General features: G+C 42.2%; 1 protein-coding gene across 2 annotated transcripts in view; it reads left to right on the plus strand.

The window, feature by feature from the left end:
- AGMO (alkylglycerol monooxygenase) overlaps nt 1-20,324 on the plus strand; it is a 268,148-nt gene that overhangs the window by 15,171 nt on the left and 232,653 nt on the right. For both annotated transcript variants that reach the window (XM_054020288.1, XM_054020289.1), the window contains exon 3: nt 7,467-7,618. In XM_054020288.1, the coding sequence (XP_053876263.1) occupies nt 7,467-7,618 (152 nt within the window). The remainder of the gene's footprint in view (nt 1-7,466; nt 7,619-20,324) is intronic.

Here is a 20,324-nt window from a genome sequence, read left to right on the forward strand (position 1 = left end):
GAGCATTTCCATATCCCCCACTGGAATCTACTGGTCAGGAAAGAAAATTCCAGTGTACAGCCTTCTATATAGACCAGTGTTCTGAAACGTGCGTGCATCGTGCATCATTCCCTAACCACCTCACGCTGATGTCAGTGAAAGACCACGTGGCTGCAAGACCATGAAGAAATAACTCTTTCAGTTGATGTACTTCATCAAAAGATGGCCGGGGGCCAAAATTGGGGATATGTGTTCCATCTGTCGCTCCTCCTCAGGGAATCCTATAGCCTCAAAGCCAACAATTATGTCCTGCACATTACCCAGAGTCACGGTCCTTTGTAGCAGAAGGCGATTAATGGCCCTGCGTACTTGCATCACCACAACCCCCACGGTGGCCTTCCCAACTCCAAACTTATTTGTGACTGACCGGTAGCAGTCTGGAGTTGCTAGCTTCACACAGCAATTGCTACTCGCTTTTCCACTGTGAGGGCAGCTCTCGTTGTGGTGTCCTTGCGCCATAGGGCAGGGGTGAGCTCCACACACAGTTCCAGAAAGGTGGATTTGTGCATCCAAAAGTTCTGCAGCCACTACTCGTCATCCCATATGTGCATCATGATGTGATCCCATTACTCAGTGCTCATTTCCCAAGCCCAGTACCGACAGTCCACCGTGTGCAGCTGCTCTGTGAATGCCAGCAGTAATCTTGAATTATTTGTTTACATGGCAGACAGCATGGCAGGCATCACCGATTCACTCTCTGTTTCACAGCTCATGGAATACTGCAGGACCAGCCATGTCGTGTTCATAACACTCATCACCAGACTGGTGAGCAGCTCAGGATCCATGCTGTCAGGCAGAGGTGGCGGGTGCACAGTTCACAAGAGCACGAAATGAAGTAGGAAGCCCAGGGAATGATGAGACAGAAAGAACTGCATCATGGGATGGTAATCTGTTCCCAGAGCTCCCAGCGGCAGAGGTTGACAGAGGATGGTGAGTTGCACAGTGGGATAGCTACACACGATGCAACACTTTCTCTGTCAATGGGAGAGCAACAGCTGTGGACACAATCTGCCGACACAAGGAGTGTTGCATGGACTTGCACAACTGATGTTAATAAAGACACTTATGATCATCTACATAACTTAAGTTGACTTAATTCTGTAGTATATACATGATCCTATTGTGGGCACAGAAATATTGGTAAAAATAAGCTTATACTGGTAGAGCTTACTCTGTACAGAAAGGGGAATAAGCTAAGCATATATATATATATATATATATATATATATATATATATATACTGGTATAATTGTGTCTACGGTATGGCTGTACTAGCTTAACTGAATTGGTAAAGGGTGACACATACTAATACCACTACAAAGACTGTGTGTAGACTTATGTCAGTAAGCTTTGCTCACATGAGTAACAACACTGAAGTCAGTGGGACTATTTGTGAGGATAAAGATGATTTGCATGAGTAAGGTTTTTAAGAGTTAAGCATTAAGTTGTACATGGGATAGCAAGAGATGACAGAGGTGCGTGGAAAGAATGAATTTTATAATAAGAGATCATGAAAACCTTTTATTTCTTATTCCCCCAACGTTTATATACTATTGTTTTTTATTCCCTCTTTTTCTAAAATAAATTAATATTAATATATTAAATTAACAGTTTGAGAGAGTGAAGTCTGACAGGAATAGGTGTGGTAGAATGGAGGTCAGTGCTGGAAGACAAATATAAAATAGAAGATCTGTATGAGTACTCAGACCTGCCACATATTTTACTTTGTTTTGCTTTGTAATAACATTTTTTTTCCTTTGAGGAGAATTGGGAATTTGGATTATTTAGGCTAAAATTCCAGAGAATAAAATCATATTGGAGAAGAGGTTTTGGTTCAGATTCAGGATCTAGTGGGAATATTTTTTTGAAAATGTAGGGTGCTATTTCCTGTAATCAAGGGCTTTCCAGAGTCTGATGGTGATTTCCCAGCTGTATCGTTTTGGTGAATTGTTTTTAGCCTTGGGTTATTTCATGACTGGTTTTCGCATATTAAGAATGGGAGAGAATCATATTCATCTTGCTGATAGAAAACAGGGAATAGAACTCCCATAACTCCCTCTCCCCTTCCCTCCACCTTGTGAAAAGTTTGGCTTTGTGCTAAAGTGTGAAAAAAGCCTTGACTGTAGTATGTCAGGCATATTTCAGCTCGATTTGTGTCAACCCTAATAAGTCAGTTGACAGGGTAATAAATTGGGTGTCTGTTCAAGCCCTGGCACCTGTACAGGAAATAAAAGGGGATTTCAGTTGCAGGCGGGTTCACTTTGTTTTGCAAATGGAAGTTTTCACAAGGCTTCTCCCTCTCCTTCCCTTTTAGTGAAGTCATATTATTAAAATGTTTATTCCAATTTGAACTGGAGCCAGTTTTTCATCTGGAAAAGAAAGCTCCATAGTGTCTTTTGAAATGTAAAGCCCTAACCTTTCCACTCCAAAACAAAGGCTTAGTGAGCTTTTAATTATTTATGCATCCTGCTGTATAATACGTGTCTGAGTAATTGTAGTTTATTTAAAAGAAATTGTCTTTGTCCTGCATTTTGAAATTCTGCAATGCCGAGGCTTTGTTTCTTCCTGTAATTGAGTTGCATGGTTGATCTTCATAACAGAAGCACAGGAATCCTAAAAAAGCCCCACAAATAACTTGCAAGATAAGAGATGAACGTATTAGTTACACAATACTGATAAGTCCTTCTTCCCTGGAATAACGTACACAGTTTTTTTACCTCACTTCTGGTGGTTCTCAAACTAGGGGTTGGGACCCCCCTTTTAATGGGGTTGCCCGGGCTGGCATTAGACTTGCTGGAGCCTGGGGCTGAAGCCTGAGCCCCACCGTCCCGGGGCCAAAGTCCAAGGGCTTCAGCCCTGCGAGGCGAGGCTCAGGCTTCAGCCCGGGACAGCAGGGCTTCAGCCCCCCCATCTAGGACAGCAGGGCTTGGGTTTCGCCCCCCGGGATCATGTAGTAATTGTTGTTGTCAGAAGGGGGTCGTGGTGCAATGACGTTTGAGAACCACTGACTTAAAAAAACTGGACCAAATAGTTAGAAAAAGTTCAGAAAATGGAAAAGGGGAACTGGTGAATGCATAGTAATTTAAGTAAAGTTAAGGAAATTGATTTTAGTTAGCCTTGAGAAACAAGATATTCGCTATAAATTTATTTATAATGCTAGTGGAGCTTATAGTCAGTGTGTGTTATGTGTCACCTTCTGGGCCCAGTCCTGAGATGCTATGGATCTATTGCAACTCTTAGCTTGAGAGCCTCGCTTTTTAGTTCAGGCTATAAAGTCTCTGAAAGTCCCACGTTTAATACCTACCACCAACCAAGATGGTAGCTGTCCCTCTGGATTTTCCTAGATTGTCCCCTTGAGATCTGCACTAGGAAAGGGATATCGGCTCAGATGGTATCCTCCTTCTACTCTCCACACACACCCTGCTGCTTCAGGCCCCACACAGGTTGTTCCACAGGGCCCATGCTAAGGGGAGGGAGGTAGAGGCCCCTCTCCTGGTCCTATGGTGCTTGCTTGACCTTCTTGAAAAGAACCAACTGACTGTCTTTCCCTTGAATAATGCAGGGATATCTGTATGAGGGGATCTGCATTGTGACTTCATTCCCCAGAATTTTCTCCCATGTTGCTTTTGTTATCTGGCCTAATGTGGACACAATGGTTTAGATTGGGCACGTCCCGCTCAACGGAGCCGTCCGCCACGGGAACCGAGACAAGCATTGCAGGAAGTGCGGCTACCCCAACGAGACCCTGCCCCACGTCCTGTGCAGCTGCAAACCCCACTCCAGAGCCTGGCAGCTGCGCCACAACGCCATCCAGAACCGCCTGGTGAAAGCCATCGCGCCACGCCTAGGGGAGATCTCCGTGAACTGCACCATCCCCGGTACTGACAGCCAGCTACAACCTGATGTGGTCGTCACCGACAAGGCCCAGAAAAAGATCATTCTCGTCGTCATCACGGTCTCCTTTGAGAACAGGACCCCGGCATTTCGCGAAGCCCGAGCTCGTAAGCTGGAAAAGTATGCCCCCCTGGCTGACAACCTGAGAGCGAAGGGCTATGAGGTGCTGATGGACGCCCTGATTGTCGGAGTCCTGGGTTCCTGGGACCCCTGCAACGGGTGTGTGCTGCGGACCTGCGGGATCGGTCAACGCTACGCACGTCTCATGCGGCGCCTCATGGTCTCAGATGCCATCCAATGGTCCAGGGACATCTACATCGAGCACATCACCGGCCACCGACAGTACCAGGAGGTGTGAGCCAGAGTGACATCGTTCTCGCACTATGAAAAAGAGACCAAGTGACCGTCTCCGTTGGATCATATGAACTGGAACCATAAACTCCCTGAACATTAAATCTCACCAAATGAGGGTCAATCCATCCTCATCATCATATCCACTCATTATTATCCACACCCGAACATAGCCACTTTATGAACTTCATACCCTCATATCTCAATGTCTGCACTTTGACCCATCAACCTTTTACCCCCAATCGGGGATATTGCAGATTATGTATTCCTCATGCCACCTTATCTTAAACCAAACTTTGCACCCTCGATAATCTGTATGTTATTCCCTGATAACCAGAAACTTCTATGCTCAAACTCTGTTCACTATTTTTTTCTTTAACATCATCTTAATAAAATTTTTAAAACAAATAGCAGTAGCTTAAAGTAAAGGACAAATAGAATTTCAAATTAAACAACAACAACAAAACCTCTCTCATGATTCGGGTAATTGGATAACAGTTTGTCTGTAATGGTAAATTAAGCAGAGGTGCTCAAAATGAGAATAGATAAGTCTATGGAATATACAGGTTAGGAAAGACCTTATCTCTCTCTCTCTTAGGGTTTCATGCTGCCTGATGCAGAAGGCTAGACTAGATGACCCAAAATGGCTGGCCTTCAGTTTCAACTGTATTTATGATTAAAAACTGTAATATAACTTTGGGAACTAAACTGTCTTCAGTGATTTTAAAAAGTGAACTTAGGGTTCAGAAAAAAATAATTAAATCTTAAAAACTCTGAGCGAGCTGTGAAAGTTGTAACTGAATGCTAGGTCTGGACTTTTCTATTTATCACACTGTAAAAGAACAAATCAAAAATATTTAAGCAATTTCTGATTCTTCTGAATTACATACTGATATGATGGATTACTCTTCATTAATTATGGTAATCAACTAGTGTCATGTGCTATAGATTTGTGGTTTGAGCATAAAGGAAAAATAAGCAGATTCTGACTTGTGCTGAGAGTTGTATATTAAAAAAATGTGTTGCAAGGTTAGCTTGAGTTTTTACACCTTGGCCTCAGCCCATGGAACAAAAGGACTCAAGGGGAAATGCTGAAAGTTGATCAAAAATGGAGGAAATGTATCAGTTCACATATCTTTGGATGTACTGCAGAAGCATTATATGTTAATAAAAGGCAAAGAATCAAGTGAGAAAACAGTATGTAATAACCGATACTGTATGTTGCAAGAGGTGTTTTAAATTTCCTGGTCATTTAAAAGATGTTAAGAAATACCTTTTGTGTGTGTGTTTGAATAGCATCAGTTCCCTTCTGACCTGTTGTGGAGGTGATTAAAATTTATACTAAACCTTGCATATGCCTCATGAAGTGAATTGCAAAATCTGGTTGCGACATAAAATCATCTTTAGAAATATTTGTTACATGGCTCTTATGAAAGTTAAACATGTTCCAGGTGCATCTGTTGCTACTTCTGGGCACAGCTAAAATGTTTTTGAAAGTGGCAGGTACACCTGCCATTGCTGCTTCTAGTGAAATTCTCAATCTACCAGCTGCCAAAGTGAGGGTGAGCAGACTTTTTGAAGTGAGAAAACAGGACAATTGTTGCAGGGATAGAGGTGAAGGGCAGGTGTGTTTTGGCAGCTGATGATTATAATTAGGGCCCTACCAAATTCATGGTCCATTTTGATCAATTTCACAGTCATAGGATTTTAAAAATAGTAAATTTCATGATTTCAGCTATTGGAATCTGAACATGGTGTTGTAATTGTAGGGGTCCTGACCCATAAAGGAGTTGTGGGCGGGTCGCTAGGTTATTGTGGGGAGTTGCAGTACTGCCACCCTTACTTCTATGCCACTGTTGGCCATGGCACTAAAGGTTTTCCCCGGTATAAAGCCTGGGAACTGAGGGAGGAAAAAGGAATTAAGTGTTAGGCAGGGGAGATTCCAGGCAAGAGCTAGGTCCAAGACAGCTGTTGCTTCGTGACAGAGTAATAGTGCTTTTACTGAGGTTTCTGCAAGAGGGAGTTGCCTATGTGCAGTTGGTGACCCCCACCTCTGTTCAAGGAAACAAAAATTGTGTACATTTTGTACATTAATTACACCAAAAATACCCTGGTTTTGCATCACTGCTTTCTTCTCCAGCTAAGAAACTGACCTATAAGGTCCAAAGGTCTGGTACCACTCAGCAAAGGTGTAACAATATATTCACAAGTCCTGATTGCTTTGAACAAAAATGGGAAAGACAGCAGCAAAGTTTCACAGAGGCAAAGGCAGTTTCAGCTACAACACACAGTCTTCGGCCCTATTAGCCACTAGTTTCTTTTCCTGTAACCTTGTGTCTGACTCCCAATACCCGAACCATGGCCTAGAAACTCCTGAGCCCAAAACTATGCTTTCTTCAACCACACCAATTCTTTTGTACTCAGTACTGAGTGAGGGTTAGGCCAGGAATGTCTGGGAGTTTAATTAGCCATTGTCCAGCAACACAAAAGAACTCTTCAGCCAACTTTTGTCACATTTTTCCTTTTCCCTCACTTTCTCCTTTGCACTTCCCCCTCCTTTCTCTTTATCCCTAACCTTCAGTCCTGCAGTACTTCTCCTTCCATCAGTTTTTCTAGCATTTCCCCTCCTACTCTCTTCTTGCCACACACATTCTTTCTTATTCATCCTCAGTCCTTCATCTGGCTATGTATCATGAAAATATTCAGTGTGTTCAGATTTGCCATGGTATTATTCAAATAATAATAATAATTAGTAGCATCCTAAAAGTATTTCTAACTTCTAGATTAAAAATGAGTTTCTCCCAGGCACATGAATACCTTGACATCTCTTGTAGAATAAATGAGGTCAAAGAAACTGTCTAAAAGGCTTTAGATAATTTGAAGCCAAGAAGGGACTGGAGATCTTCCAAGAAATAAAAAACACAAGAAGACCTCAGGTTGCAATGGAAAAAAGGTTAAACAGGATGGGACTGCTATTTTTTCAGTCTTGGCTCACAATCCTTAGACAATAGTGGCATTGGAGTCAATGGTAATATTGACAGAATAGGGCTGCAAGATTGGCTGAGTGGCTTTATATGTTAGAAAAAAAAGCTGCAGACTGAAATGTACAAATATGCAATACAACAAATCTATTACGCTAATTCAAAAAGTTTTTGAGAAAACTGTTTTGTTGTATATTTCAGTGTTGTGTCCAGAAGCCTCGAGTTAACTACCTACATCTATGTGTGGGATAACTACAGACTCTTTGAACTGCTGTGGGACTCACCATGGACATGGTATTTGACATTCCTAGGAGTAGACTTTGGATACTACTGGTTCCATCGCATGGCCCATGGTAGGACTTGAACAGATTTTTCATTTTATTTGCGTGTATACATATTCCATTTATGTATTCTCAAGGGTCCACTAAGATTCACTTGAACTTTGAGTGGGGAAAACTGATTTTATAGTTTGTTTTTTATAATATAGATGTGAATGTAATAAAATGTAAGACCTAGAATTTTAAAAATATTGCTCCTATGCTCATAGAAGGAAAAATTTGGGAGGAAATGTAGGTGGGACATGAATCCTACATGTATTGCTCTAATTTGTGCTTCCGGATTACTTTAATATTCTGAATAGAGTGGTATAATGGGTTGATTATAAAAGTATATCAGTATACTTCATTATAATTTGTTATTACAGTAATTCCCAGATCAGAGCCAGATTCCTTGTGTTAATCACTGTACAGTAAATCAGAGCCTTTGCTTAAAATTTAAAAAGACACATACACACTCACAAAAAGGGTGGGGGAATGAGAAGCAACATGTAAACAAAGTACTGGTGGGCATACAGCTTGTTAGTTTAATCTTTTAAAAAACATGTTCAGTTTGTTTTTAGTTTTTAGGAAAGGGCAAAGGTTAAAATATTTTATGCCCAATTTTTAAAAATGTTTTGTTCATAGTAAACTCTTAAATGTATAGTTATTTTAATTTAACCCTTGCCTATTTCTATTTTTTTTTTTAAATTTATACTTAATCCGAGATTCCCGCTCTCTTATAAAAGAGAAGGTAAGGTTTAAAAAGGATAAAGCTATTTTTTATCTCATGATAGGGACCATATAAATACTTAGGAAAATTGGATAGAAAGGTATTTCTATGCATATATTTTATGGAAATGTAGTACATATGGACATATCTATCTATACAGCTATCTACTTATATGACTCTCCAATAACCACAGTATATTTGTCCTGACCTTTTCTGTTTCTACATTTGAAAATGTTTTATAGAAATCCTAACATATGGTCTGATCCAAATCCCACTGAAGTCAAAGGAGAAGTAGTCTATTGTCTAAAGAACTTTGAACTGTGCTCTGTAAGGCACAGTCCCCTCAGTGCATAAAAGCATTGATGCATCTGGTGTTAGTTTTCTAGAATGCAGGGAAAGCACGCTGGTGCAAATAGATCAGTGGAAAATATGGAAGCAGGTAGGAAATTCGTTTGGGTGGCTGAACTGAGTGAGAGTGAAGAATGGTCTCCAATCAGGATGGGGAACATGCTAATAGAGTGGGGGAATGGGGTCCAATCTGGATTAGAACAATGCTGGGTGGATGCTTAATTAGGAAGGGAAGAAGATAATCAGACAGACAACAGTGATATGGGGAGGAACTCAGGAGTTCATTGGGGAGAGAAGTAAGTGAAGAAGTGGATGGGAGTTGGAACAATGCTAGGGGAAGGAAGAATTTGCTTCTTTGTGAGTAGCTGAGTTTGGTATGTGGGAAACTGGGAATATGTGTTACAAAAAACATCAACATCAACAGTACCTGGAGCATTAGCTCATAGTGCTGAAGACTGGAAAAACTCAAAGGACACTCCCATTTCTTTTTAAATAAAATTTCTATTTAGTGAAAAGTATTACTAGAAAAATCATATGAATGGATCTGAATTTGCTCTCATTGAAGTTGGTAGCAAAACACCCATTAACAGAAAAGAGGAAAGGATCAGCCCTTAAATCTCTAAACAAATTTCGTTAATTTCTTTTTGAGCGTAGCTCCGAAGGTCATCCAGCTTCTGTTTATGCAGAGAGGGAGAAAGGTTTTGTGTTAATACCTGCTTGTGATTCCACATTTTTAGGATTTATCTATACAGCCCCACAGTTCAGACTAGGGGGGATTGCAGAGCGGACTATGTGTTACACTGTAACTCTCCCTTGTGGACACTGTGGGCACAAACTAAAAGGTACATAATTCACATGAATGTAGTCCGGCTTGAAAGAAGACTACATTAATGTGAACTAGGTACCTTTTTAGTTCGCACCAGCAACATGTGCATGGGCGAGTTACACCACAGCACACTGCAATTCAGACCCCCATAATCCAAACTGCAGGGCTATGTAGATGTAGCCACAAAATGGATCACACTTGTAATTAAAATGTAAAAATCCAGTTTGTACATAATAGTCCATAAATATAGTTCAGAAAGTTGTTCTGTTGCAAAACACTGGTCTAGTCCAAAGCATGTTGGTGTCATAGAACCGTGCTATATAAGTAAGTTCATTATCCTTGAAGGTACTGTAAACTTGCTCAATATCACCTCTGTGCTACGAATCACATAACTGACACCACATTCTTATAGAAACCCACTTTACATATAGACAGTGGATTAAACAACACTCTGCTCTTCTGTCAAAGAGTGTTGAAAAAACTCAATATCATAATGGCAAGATTGCTAAACAATGTGTTACTTCAGAACTGGCTAATGAAAGAGGCACTTTTTAAAAATAAAGAAGAAACCCCTCTGGAAAAACACTCACCACCTTGATATATTTGGGCACTGTAGTGTAATCGTGAGTTCAAAAGCTCTTATTGCTTGTAATAGAACTGTAGCCAGAGACCCCTGTGGAATTCAGGAATGGGCCCTAAAATGGCGATAACAGTTGTCGGAACTGTATATCCAAGTAAAGGCAAAGTGTATGAATTTTAAAAGATATGAATGATGGCACTAAAGGACTATGACTTGCCATAGTTGTTTCATTATTGATGTTTAAGATAAGACAGTTGCACCTAGAATTATGATTTAAATTCATTCTATTAGGATTCAGACTATTTGGGCAAAGAATCCAAACAATTAGAAATTCAGATATTTCTCTTGTAAAAAAACCAATCCAGCCTTTGAAAGAAAATCAAGCTTTCACTTAGTGTTTGAGAAGCTGTTTTCCTCTTTCCTATGTATGTGTAATAGCCATTATCACAAACTGAATTTACAAGTGTACTGCAAGGACAGGATGTATTTCTTGGAGGTGATCTTACTTTTCAAAGGATGCTGTTACTCTAAGTGTGCTTATGTGTATGTGTTTCATTGTTTGCATACTTGCTAAGGAGCTTGAAAATAATCTTTTTTACTACTTAATTGACCTTTTCTGGTGCCTGATTCAAAGCCCACTGAAGTCAATGGGAATAATTTCCTAACTGTGGATTTTTTTTTCTTCTTTTGGTTTTTAATGGATTTATGAATCAATTTGACCTGTTTTGTTTGTGCAATAACCTCACTGATTATGGCCTAGAAACCAGGTTTGCTAGGTTTTCTGCTTCAGTTTTCAGGGAAGAATAGGTATGGGATTGTATTACTAGATATTTTTAATCCAGGTACAATCCCCACCAAATTATACACTTTAAGGTAGTTCAAATATAGATCTGATTTACTAATATGCTGGATGATTCTGACATTTAGAGCAGTTTCTGATCTCAAAGCCTGGAACAGGGTTAACCTTAAAGTTTCTTTCAAACTTAAATTGTAAATTGACCTTTGGTAGCTTTCTGCTTTTGATTTTGCTTTTCCAGGTAAAGAACCCAGGGCCAGATTGTCCATTCTGTATGAAAAGGGGTCGGAAGGAGTGTTATGTGAGGAAACCTATGCAGGGATTCCCCAAAACTGTCTGGTCATAAGGGGGTGGAGGTTTACCCTTCTCCTATCTCTTCAGAAAAGGCCATCAGGTCTGCCCCATACCTGGAGCTTTCCTCAAGGATCTGTGGGAGGGCCAGAGACACCACAAAAACTTTGGTTTTCAGAGAGCCTGCTGCTTCTGCTCTCTGAGGGATAAAGCTCTCTGGCAGCATGTCTCCATAGAACATCATGCTAACAGAGACTTTATACTGGCCATGGAGCACACCATGGATCCTAAGAGGTATGGTTGTTACATGGAAGGGGTAGTACAACCTGCTGCAGTATTAACTTTTCTGGCTTAGTTCTACAGGGCTGGAGAAAGAATGATGTGCATTCCCTCTGGCCCTGGCTTGTCTGTTTAGCCCACAATTTTCACCCACTCCCCCAGCAAGGATGTTAGTCACGTGGAGAGGACTTGACTGGGGTGGGCGAAGGGACAGTGCTGTTGCAGCCTTCTTTGAAAAAGAAGAGTGACCCATGTGTGAATTGAAGGAGGTGGTATGCCGCAATCTGTCCCAGGGAGAGAATTGGGGATTCTGAATGGATAACAGTGAAAGCTGGACCAGTGCCCTTTTGGGGTTCGTCTTTCTCTTATTGTATAAATAATATTCCACAATAACAGTCCCTAATAAATAGTCAACAGAGGATACCAAGTCTAGTACTAAGTTCATTAAAGGATATTTTCTTTTTCGCATTTTTTTTTTAAATGGAGATAGCCTATATCCTAGAACTGGAAGAGACCTTGAAAGGTCATCAAGTCCAGTCTCCTGCCTTCACTAGCAGGACCAAGTACTGATTTTGCCCCAGATCCCTAAGTGGCCCCCTCAAGGATTGAGCCTCCAACCCTGGGTTTAGCAGGCCAATGCTCAAACCACTGAGCTATCCCTCCCCATCTGTGGGGACTGCAAGTTTTTGATAAAAAAGTGCAACACTTACCAGAATGTGTTTGCCACCTCTATTGCTTTGGAATTTATAGTCAAATCCTTTGGCTCTTATTTATCTGACCCTTTCTTGCCTTTATGTGCTGCCTCTTATCTGTGGCTTCTCTGAAGTCAGCATAATGTGAATGGCTTGTGAGGCAAGTCCTGATATAAAAGTTAATGGACTATTGGAAGAACAGTAAATTTAAAGGATTCATTGCGATTTGTGAGACTGTTAATTTGATAAACAGCAATGTAAAGTGGTGTGTGACTTTTGTGATTGGAAATGTGGTCAGAAAAAAGAATATTTTCTCCTCAGGAGAGAATTGCATTTCTCTCAAAATCCAAAAACATGCCAACTTTCTTGTATATAGCAGTAGCTCCAGATTTTAAACATTGTCCATTTTTTATACAGTATGATAACATGAAACTGACCTCATGAATGAACACCAGTATAATGCAGTTGAGTTTAGGAGTATATTTGAGATAATGCAGATTGAGAAAGGTGTGATCATAGCCAAAGAACAATAGAAAACATGGTGAGGTGTAAAGCATCTGGGTAATATTCTGCTCTCCTTCTTCTGGGCACAGTGGGAACAACTTCTGATTGCAATGGGAACTGATCCCCAATGATAATGGGAAATATATGTGCATTTTAGCAATTCTTTACCTTTTCAGAAATAAGATTTAATCTCCCCGCATAGACAAATATGAATTTCAAAGTAAACGTACTTGAAATAGTTTAACTTATAAAGGATCATGTTCAATATTAACAGGCCAAAATATTACTCTCCCACACGTGCATACAGATAAAATATGTTTTTTATTTAAAAATGTTAATCTGAAAACTGTCAGCATTCCAACACAGAGGGTAGAACTGTAATGCTATGTACTTGCAGTTATGTTTGTCCAATATATTTCACTGTGCTGAGACTTCCAGAAAGGGAGTGATTACATAAAAAGATAGAGTCCAGCTTGTTTTGTTTGTAGCTTGTTACTGTTCTTCCTACTATATGCCTGTTGCTTAAGAAGGACTGTGGCTCCCTATATTGTGTCATTAACAGTGTTAAAGTCTCTGCTCTGAGAGTGGTTGACTCACCTAAGATGCTGAGTTTGTTGTCACAGACAAAGATATCACTATTCACTACTTTTTCCTAATATGGCAGTGTGAGTGGAGTGGCTCCCCTGCGAAAATTATTGCCTACCCCGATCTATAATAACTTCTTCTGATGTGCTTATAACTATCTATAAGAGATACTACTTGGGTCTGTCACATGCTTATAATATCTATTCATCATTTATTAACATTTTATAAACAATTTATAAATGAAAATTTAATACAAAATATGACCGAGATTTCCTTCTATTCCTCTCCTCGCTGGCTAACCTGCCTCCTCTGCCCTGCCCACTTCATTAGCTATCTTTCCCTGCATCACAGGGTGTGCTACCTACTATGGAGCGGCAAGAAAGAACATATTTGGGTAAAAACGTACCCTGGCTAATGTGCTGCTCTCTCCAAAGTGTGCCTGGCTTTACCAAAGTATTTAATTAGCCCACACAAACTTCTTTCCCTCGCCTGCAGATAATAGTGATCTCAGCCCGAGAAGCCCTGGAATGTGATTCCTTTTGAGGACATGCTCAATTGAGAGGTAATGACATTGACTTGATGTGCAACAGAAAGAAAAGCATGAAATGGATTTTATTAACGCTATTGAGCTGCTGCTGAATGATTTGGTGACTATAGATATTGGTGACTTCTTTCTCTGAAATTGGCAGTGAAAGTCACTAGATTTGTCACTGGTCACTTTGACACTTATTTTCTTGCTAGGGAAACCAAAAAGTCACTAAAGCTAGTGACAAAGTCACTAAGTAGGCAACACTGGAAGGGAGCCATTGACACGCTATCTCGCAAGGGTCCTGCCCACAAATAGGGTTGCAAGGGTCCAGTTTTTGATTGGAAAGTCCAGTTGAAGGGGGACTGATATAGTCTCTGGTCAGATGTACTGACCAGACCACCAAAAGTCTGGTTACCATAATTGGGGAAGGCTCGAGGTCATCAACCCATGCCAGACCCTGCTGGGAGAGAGAGAGGGAGAGGGAGCTCAGCTTGGTGGGGAGGAAGGGTGGAGAGGATAGAGCAATGAGGAAGTGAGAGAGGGAGAGCAACGGGGCAGGTCCTCGAGGGAAGAGGCGGGGCAGGGGCATCTAACTTACTATGCACAGAAACAGTTCATTTGACATACTTTTCCAAGTATGCTGTTGAAAACCTATGTAAACGGTGCCTAACACTCGTAGAGCTTCAATTATTAATGTACTTGAGCAAAAAATCTGAATTATTCTGGATTTGAGAGTTATTCTTTTCACAATTTTGGGTTTTTGTTTTTTGCTTGTGTAGGGTTTTTAAAAATGAGTCCATTACATTATACAAGTCTGTAAATGTTATCCAGCTGAGATATCATGCCTACAACATTCTTTCAAACAGGCAATATCAGAAAACTATACTGGAGAGTTTGTATTTTGAAATTTCAGCTAATTACCCAGTTGATGGTATCACAGCCACATTGCTCTTCTCTCTTCCTTTTCTGTCTGTCTGTATCTTTGAATGCATATTTCTGCAAAAGTGTGTGGGAAAGATTGGTATATGAAACCAAAGTGGGAGTGTGTGTAAAGCCTTGATTTCCTTGAGCCCGTTTAAACCTATGTTTAAGCCGTGTTACTTATTTCAATTCAGGATATTTCAGCTCTGTATATTTACCTAAAAATGAATTGCCCAATAATACCTGTCCATTAAACAAATCCTCAAGTCACAGGATTCCAAGCCTTATTTTAAGTAAATGTACTTCTCAAGACAGATGTGAAAGGCTTGGGGTTGTGAAATGGCACAGTTAGTTGCAGGGCCAGCTTTACTATACTAGCCTCTCTCCTGACCTGGAGACATGCTTGAGATAGCTAGATGTGCTGCATGCCATTTCATGCTTTACCTTTCTGCTGAAACTTCCAACAAGGTAGTGGTGGTTTGGTAATTTAGAAGAATTAGACTGAGAAGAAACCCCTCTGGTTTAAACAAATGTCAAGTAGGACTAGTGACCTAGAGAAGTGAAAGGGTCTGTCTTTATCACAGCTGATGGTCTTTTGAAGCACCAAAGCTTTCTGTAATGATAAATGAGTAAATGCTGTCTTTCTCCTGTTGCACTAGCAAAAATGCCTGCTCTTTATTTATTGCTCTGTTTCTCTGTCTGTATAGCTACAGCAAGAACAGTTTGCATGGAAATACACAGTAATGAAGCCTTATCTTGGTTAGCCCCACTGCTCTATGGCAGCAGTTAGTTAACGTATGATATGACGATAAACAATGCTTTTGCACTTTTGAAATTTCTATAAAAGTGCTTTACAAACATTGCTGAATTTAGCCTCGCAGCATTCTTGTGAGATAGGTAGGAATGTATTAATATTCCTGGTTAACAGATTGGATGTGTATTACCTCTTTTACATCATTCTCAAAGGTTCTGGGGGGTAGATTCATGAACTCTGGTGAGGAGTTGGGCTGTTGTAGAAGGCTCAAAATTCCTCTCTCAGGAAGGCAGTGAGGGCTTGTCTACACTGGCACTTTACAACGCTGCAACTTTCTCACTCAGGGGTGTGAAAAAATACCCCCTTGAGCGCAGCAAGTTTCAGTGCTGTAAAGAGCCAGTAAAGGCAACGCTTTAGCGTTGCTGGTGTAGACTAGCCCTTACTCTGTGTCTTACTTTGTGTTAGAATGTAAGAATATAAGAATGGCCATACTGGGTCAGACCAATGGTCCATCCAGCCCAGTATCCTGTCGACCAACAGTGGCCAATGCCAGGTGCCCCAGAGGGAGTGAACCTAACAGGTAATGATCAAGTCATCTCTCTCCTGCCGCCCATCACCACCCTCTGACAAACAGAGGCTAGGGACACCGTTCCTTACCCATCCTGGCTAATAGCCATTAATGGAATTAACCTCCATGAATTTGTCCAGTTCTCTTTTAAACCCTGTTATAGTCCTAGCCTTCACAACCTCCTCAGGCAAGGAGTTCCACAAGTTGACTGTGCGCTGTGTGAAGAAGAACTTCCTTTTATTTGTTTTAAACCTGCTGCCCATTAATTTCATTTGGTGGCCCCTAGTTCTTATATTATAGGAACAAGTAAATAACTTTTCCTAATCCACTTTCTCCACATCACTCATGATTTTATATACCTCTATCATATCCCCCCTTAGTCTCCTCTTTTCCAAGCTGAAAAGTCCTAGCCTCTTTAAGCTTTCCTCATATGGGACCCGTTCCAAACCCCTAATCATTTTAGTTGTCCTTCTTCTAATGCCAGTATATATTTTTTTGAGATGAGGAGACCACATCTGTACACAGTATTCAAGATGTGGGCATACCATGGATTTATATAAGGGCAGTAAGATATTCTCTGTCTTATTCTCTATCCCCTTTTTAATGATTCCCAACATCCTGTTTGCTTTTTGACTGCCACTGCACACTGCATAGACGTCTTCAGAGAACTATCCATGATGACTCCAAGATTTCTTTCCTGATTAGTTGTAGCTAAATTAGCTCCCATCATATTGTATGTATAGTTGGGGTTATTTTTTCCAATGTGCATTACTTTACATTTATCCACATTAAATTTCATTTGCCGTTTTGTTCCCAATCGCTTAGTTTTGTGAGATCTTTTTGAAGTTCTTCACAGTCTGCTTTGGTCTTAACTATCTTGAGCAGTTTAGTATCATCTGCAAACTTTGCCACCTCACTTTTCACCTCTTTCTCCAGATCATTTATGACTAAGTTGAATAGAATTGCTCCTAGGACTGACCCTTGGGGAACACCATGAGTTATCTCTCTCCATTCTGAAAATTTATTCCTACCCTTTGTTCTCTGTATTTTAACCAGTTCTCAATCCATGAAAGGATCTTCCCTCTTATCCCATGACAATTTAATTTATGTAAGAGCCTTTGGTGAGGGACCTTGTCAAAGGCTTTCTAGAAATCTAAGTACACTGTGTCCACTGGATCCCCCTTGTCCACATGTTTGTTGACCCCTTCAAAGAATTCTAATAGATTAGTAAGACACGATTTCCCTTTACAGAAACCATGTTTCTTCTGTGTGTCTGACAATTTTATTCTTTACTATTGGTTCAACTAATTTGCCCAGTACTGACGTTAGACTTACCGGTCTGTAATTGCTGGGATCACCTCTAGAGCCCTTTTTAAATATTGTGTTACATTAGCTATCTTCCAGTCATTGGGTACAGAAGCCCATTTAAAGGACAGGTTACAAACCATAGTTAGTAATTCTGCAATTTCACATTTGAATTCTTCCAGAACTCTTGGGTGAATGCCATCTGGTCCCAGTGACTTGTTATTGTTAAATTTATCAATTAATTCCAAAACCACCTCTAGTGACACCTCAAACTGTGACGATTCCTCAGATTTGTCACCTACAAAAGCCGGCTCAGGTTTGGGAATCTCCCTAACATCTTCAGCCGTGAAGACTGAAGCATAATACAAGTAGAAATTCCCATCTCTGCAGTACCAGTGCCAAGGATTTATCCATAAATTAGAAACATCCTTATGTTCAATGCCAGTGAGCAGATGTGATGAACTAGAAACAAAATTGCACATATTATGTTCCTTTCTTTCAGCTACTCTGAAAACTTGAATCTGAAATTACTCTGATTTTTTCAGTGTTGCTAGATATTTATAGAATTGGAAGTTACTGTGACTTTTTTTTGGTATACAAATTGTTTGAATAACTGAAATCTTTTCAAGAGGCTGTACAAACCCAAATCACATTAGAATTACCTAAAACATGATTTGGCCTGGCTGTGGCTAGAACCTCATCCTAATAACTGACTTGTCTACATTACAGTTATAAATATAAAGGACAAGAGTAATAATAAAACCTTAATGAGAATAAGCTTTGTGAATGAATACAAGCACAATTTGCTTTATTTTAAAATGGCAAGCAATTCCTTTCAGCATATTACTCAGATTTTTAGAAGCTGGGTGACTGTGAAGGTTTCATTTCTTCGATAAAATTCTAGCGAGACCATTGACACTTAGAATCTTTTGTTATGCTGTACAAGGGTTAACCGGGGCTCGACCCTCTCCAGAGTGGCGGGGAGCCACACTGGCTCACTACATACAGTTGTTGTTCGGGGGAATTAGTCTGTGCGCGGGGGTCTCCCTCGGCAGCCCTTGCGGTAACTGAACTAAACACCATAAGCCCAGGCCCTGGGTCAGGACGGGGCAACAATGAGTCGGGGCTCAGGCCTGCAGTCAGGGCTGAGCAACAACAGTACAATTAATAACAAGCCCAGGCCCTAGGTCAGGGCGGGGCAGTGCAGAGTCAGTGCTCAGTCCCTCAGGCAAGACTGAGCAACAATAGTACAGTTAGTGGCAAGCCCAGGCCCTAGGTCAGGGCGGGGCAGTGCAGAGTCAGAGCTCAGAGCTGAGCAACAACAGTAGGCTCCAAGCCTCCAAAGGCCTGGGAGAGGGGGAGACTGTCATCCATCAGTTGGGTGGCAGGAGGGACGCAGGCCCACCCACTCCACTGCGTCCCAGCCCGGGGCCCTAGCAGCAGCAGAAGACCCGCTACTTAGTCAGTGGGGATCCTGGCCGCAACACACTGACATGGGCTCTGGCAGTGCTGCAGCCAGACTAGGGTCGGCTGCCCCTGGGCTACAACTCCTCCGGGTAGAGAGCGCAGGGTAAGTCCGGCAACTCCTCCGGGTAGCGAGCGCAAGGTAGGTCTGGTCAGTCCTAGCGGCTGCCTTAGGCCGCAGAGTTTTCCCAGCCACGAGCTAGGCTGGAGGCGTCCAGCGGCTCGGGCCTTACTGAGCTCTGAGGGCGAGCCTTTATACTTCCAGGTCGCCGCCTGACCCTCTGAGGGGCAGGCTCTGAGCTCCCTAGCTCCGCCCACTCCGGCCTCCGGATGGGCTCTTCCCCCTCTGGGGCGGCAGGGAGCCACACCGCCTCACTACATACCCCACCCCTCAAGTCTGGCTCCTGCTCGTCGGGGCCAGGCTCTTCCATCCCTCCGAGGCAGGACAGGAAGTCTGCGTTCACATGCTCCTTACCAACCCTATGCTGGATGGTGAAAGCTTAGGGCTGCAAGGCCAGATACCTTGTAGTATCGGTCGTAAATAATCAGTCGTTGTTATTTTTCATTTTCATCAACCATCGGAGCGGGGCATGGTCCGTGACTAGCGTGAACAGAGCCCCAAGGAGGTAGTACCGTAAGGCATCACAGGCCCACTTCATGGCGAGTGCCTCTTTCTCGACCATGGTGTAGTTCTTTTCACGGAGGAATAATTTTCGGCTAAGGTATAGAACCAGGTGGTCCTCTCCATAAACGTCTTGGGACAGGACGGCCTGTAACCCCACCTCCGAGGCATCCGTGTGGAAGATGAACCCAAGTTTGAAGTCCGGGCTGTATAGGACCGGCTCCCGGCAGAGACACGTCTGGAGTGTCCGGAAGGCATCTTCGCAGTCTGGGGACCACCGCACCGCCAGGGACTGTCCTTCGTTAACAGTCCTGTTAAGGGTGCTGCAATGGAGGCAAACTGGGGGATGAACCGCCGATAGTATCCGGTGAGCCCCAGGAACTGTCGGAATTGGCGTTTCGTGGTGGGTATTGGACAGGCTGCCAGGGCTTGCACTTTCCCGATGAGGGGTTTCACACGTCCTCCCCCATCATGTATCCTAGGTATGTGGTCTCCTGCCATCCGATGTGGCACTTTTTCGGGTTGGCTGTCAGTCCCGCCCGCTGCAGGGATCTCAGGACTGCTGCTACGCGTTCCAGGTGGTCCTCCCAGTGACAGCTATATATCACAACATCATCCAAATAGGCTGCCGCATAGCCTTGATGGGGCCGCAAAAGGCGATCCATTAGCCGCTGGAACGTCGCCGGGGCCCCATGGAGACCAAAAGGCATCCACGTAAATGGTAGAGTCCCGTTCGGGTGGCGAATGCCGTCTTTTGCTTAGAGGGGTCATCGAGCGGGATCTGCCAGTACCCTTTACTGAGGTCGAGGGTAGTAACGAACTGGGCCTCCCCTTGGCATCCAAGCAGTTCGTCTATGCAGGGCATCAGATATGTATGGAACCGTGAGATGGCATTAACCCACCGGAAGTCTATACAAAAGCGCCGGGTGCTGTTGGACTTGGGTACCA

Source organism: Malaclemys terrapin, chromosome 2, assembly GCF_027887155.1.
Source record: "Malaclemys terrapin pileata isolate rMalTer1 chromosome 2, rMalTer1.hap1, whole genome shotgun sequence".
Lineage (NCBI taxonomy): Eukaryota > Metazoa > Chordata > Testudines > Emydidae > Malaclemys > Malaclemys terrapin.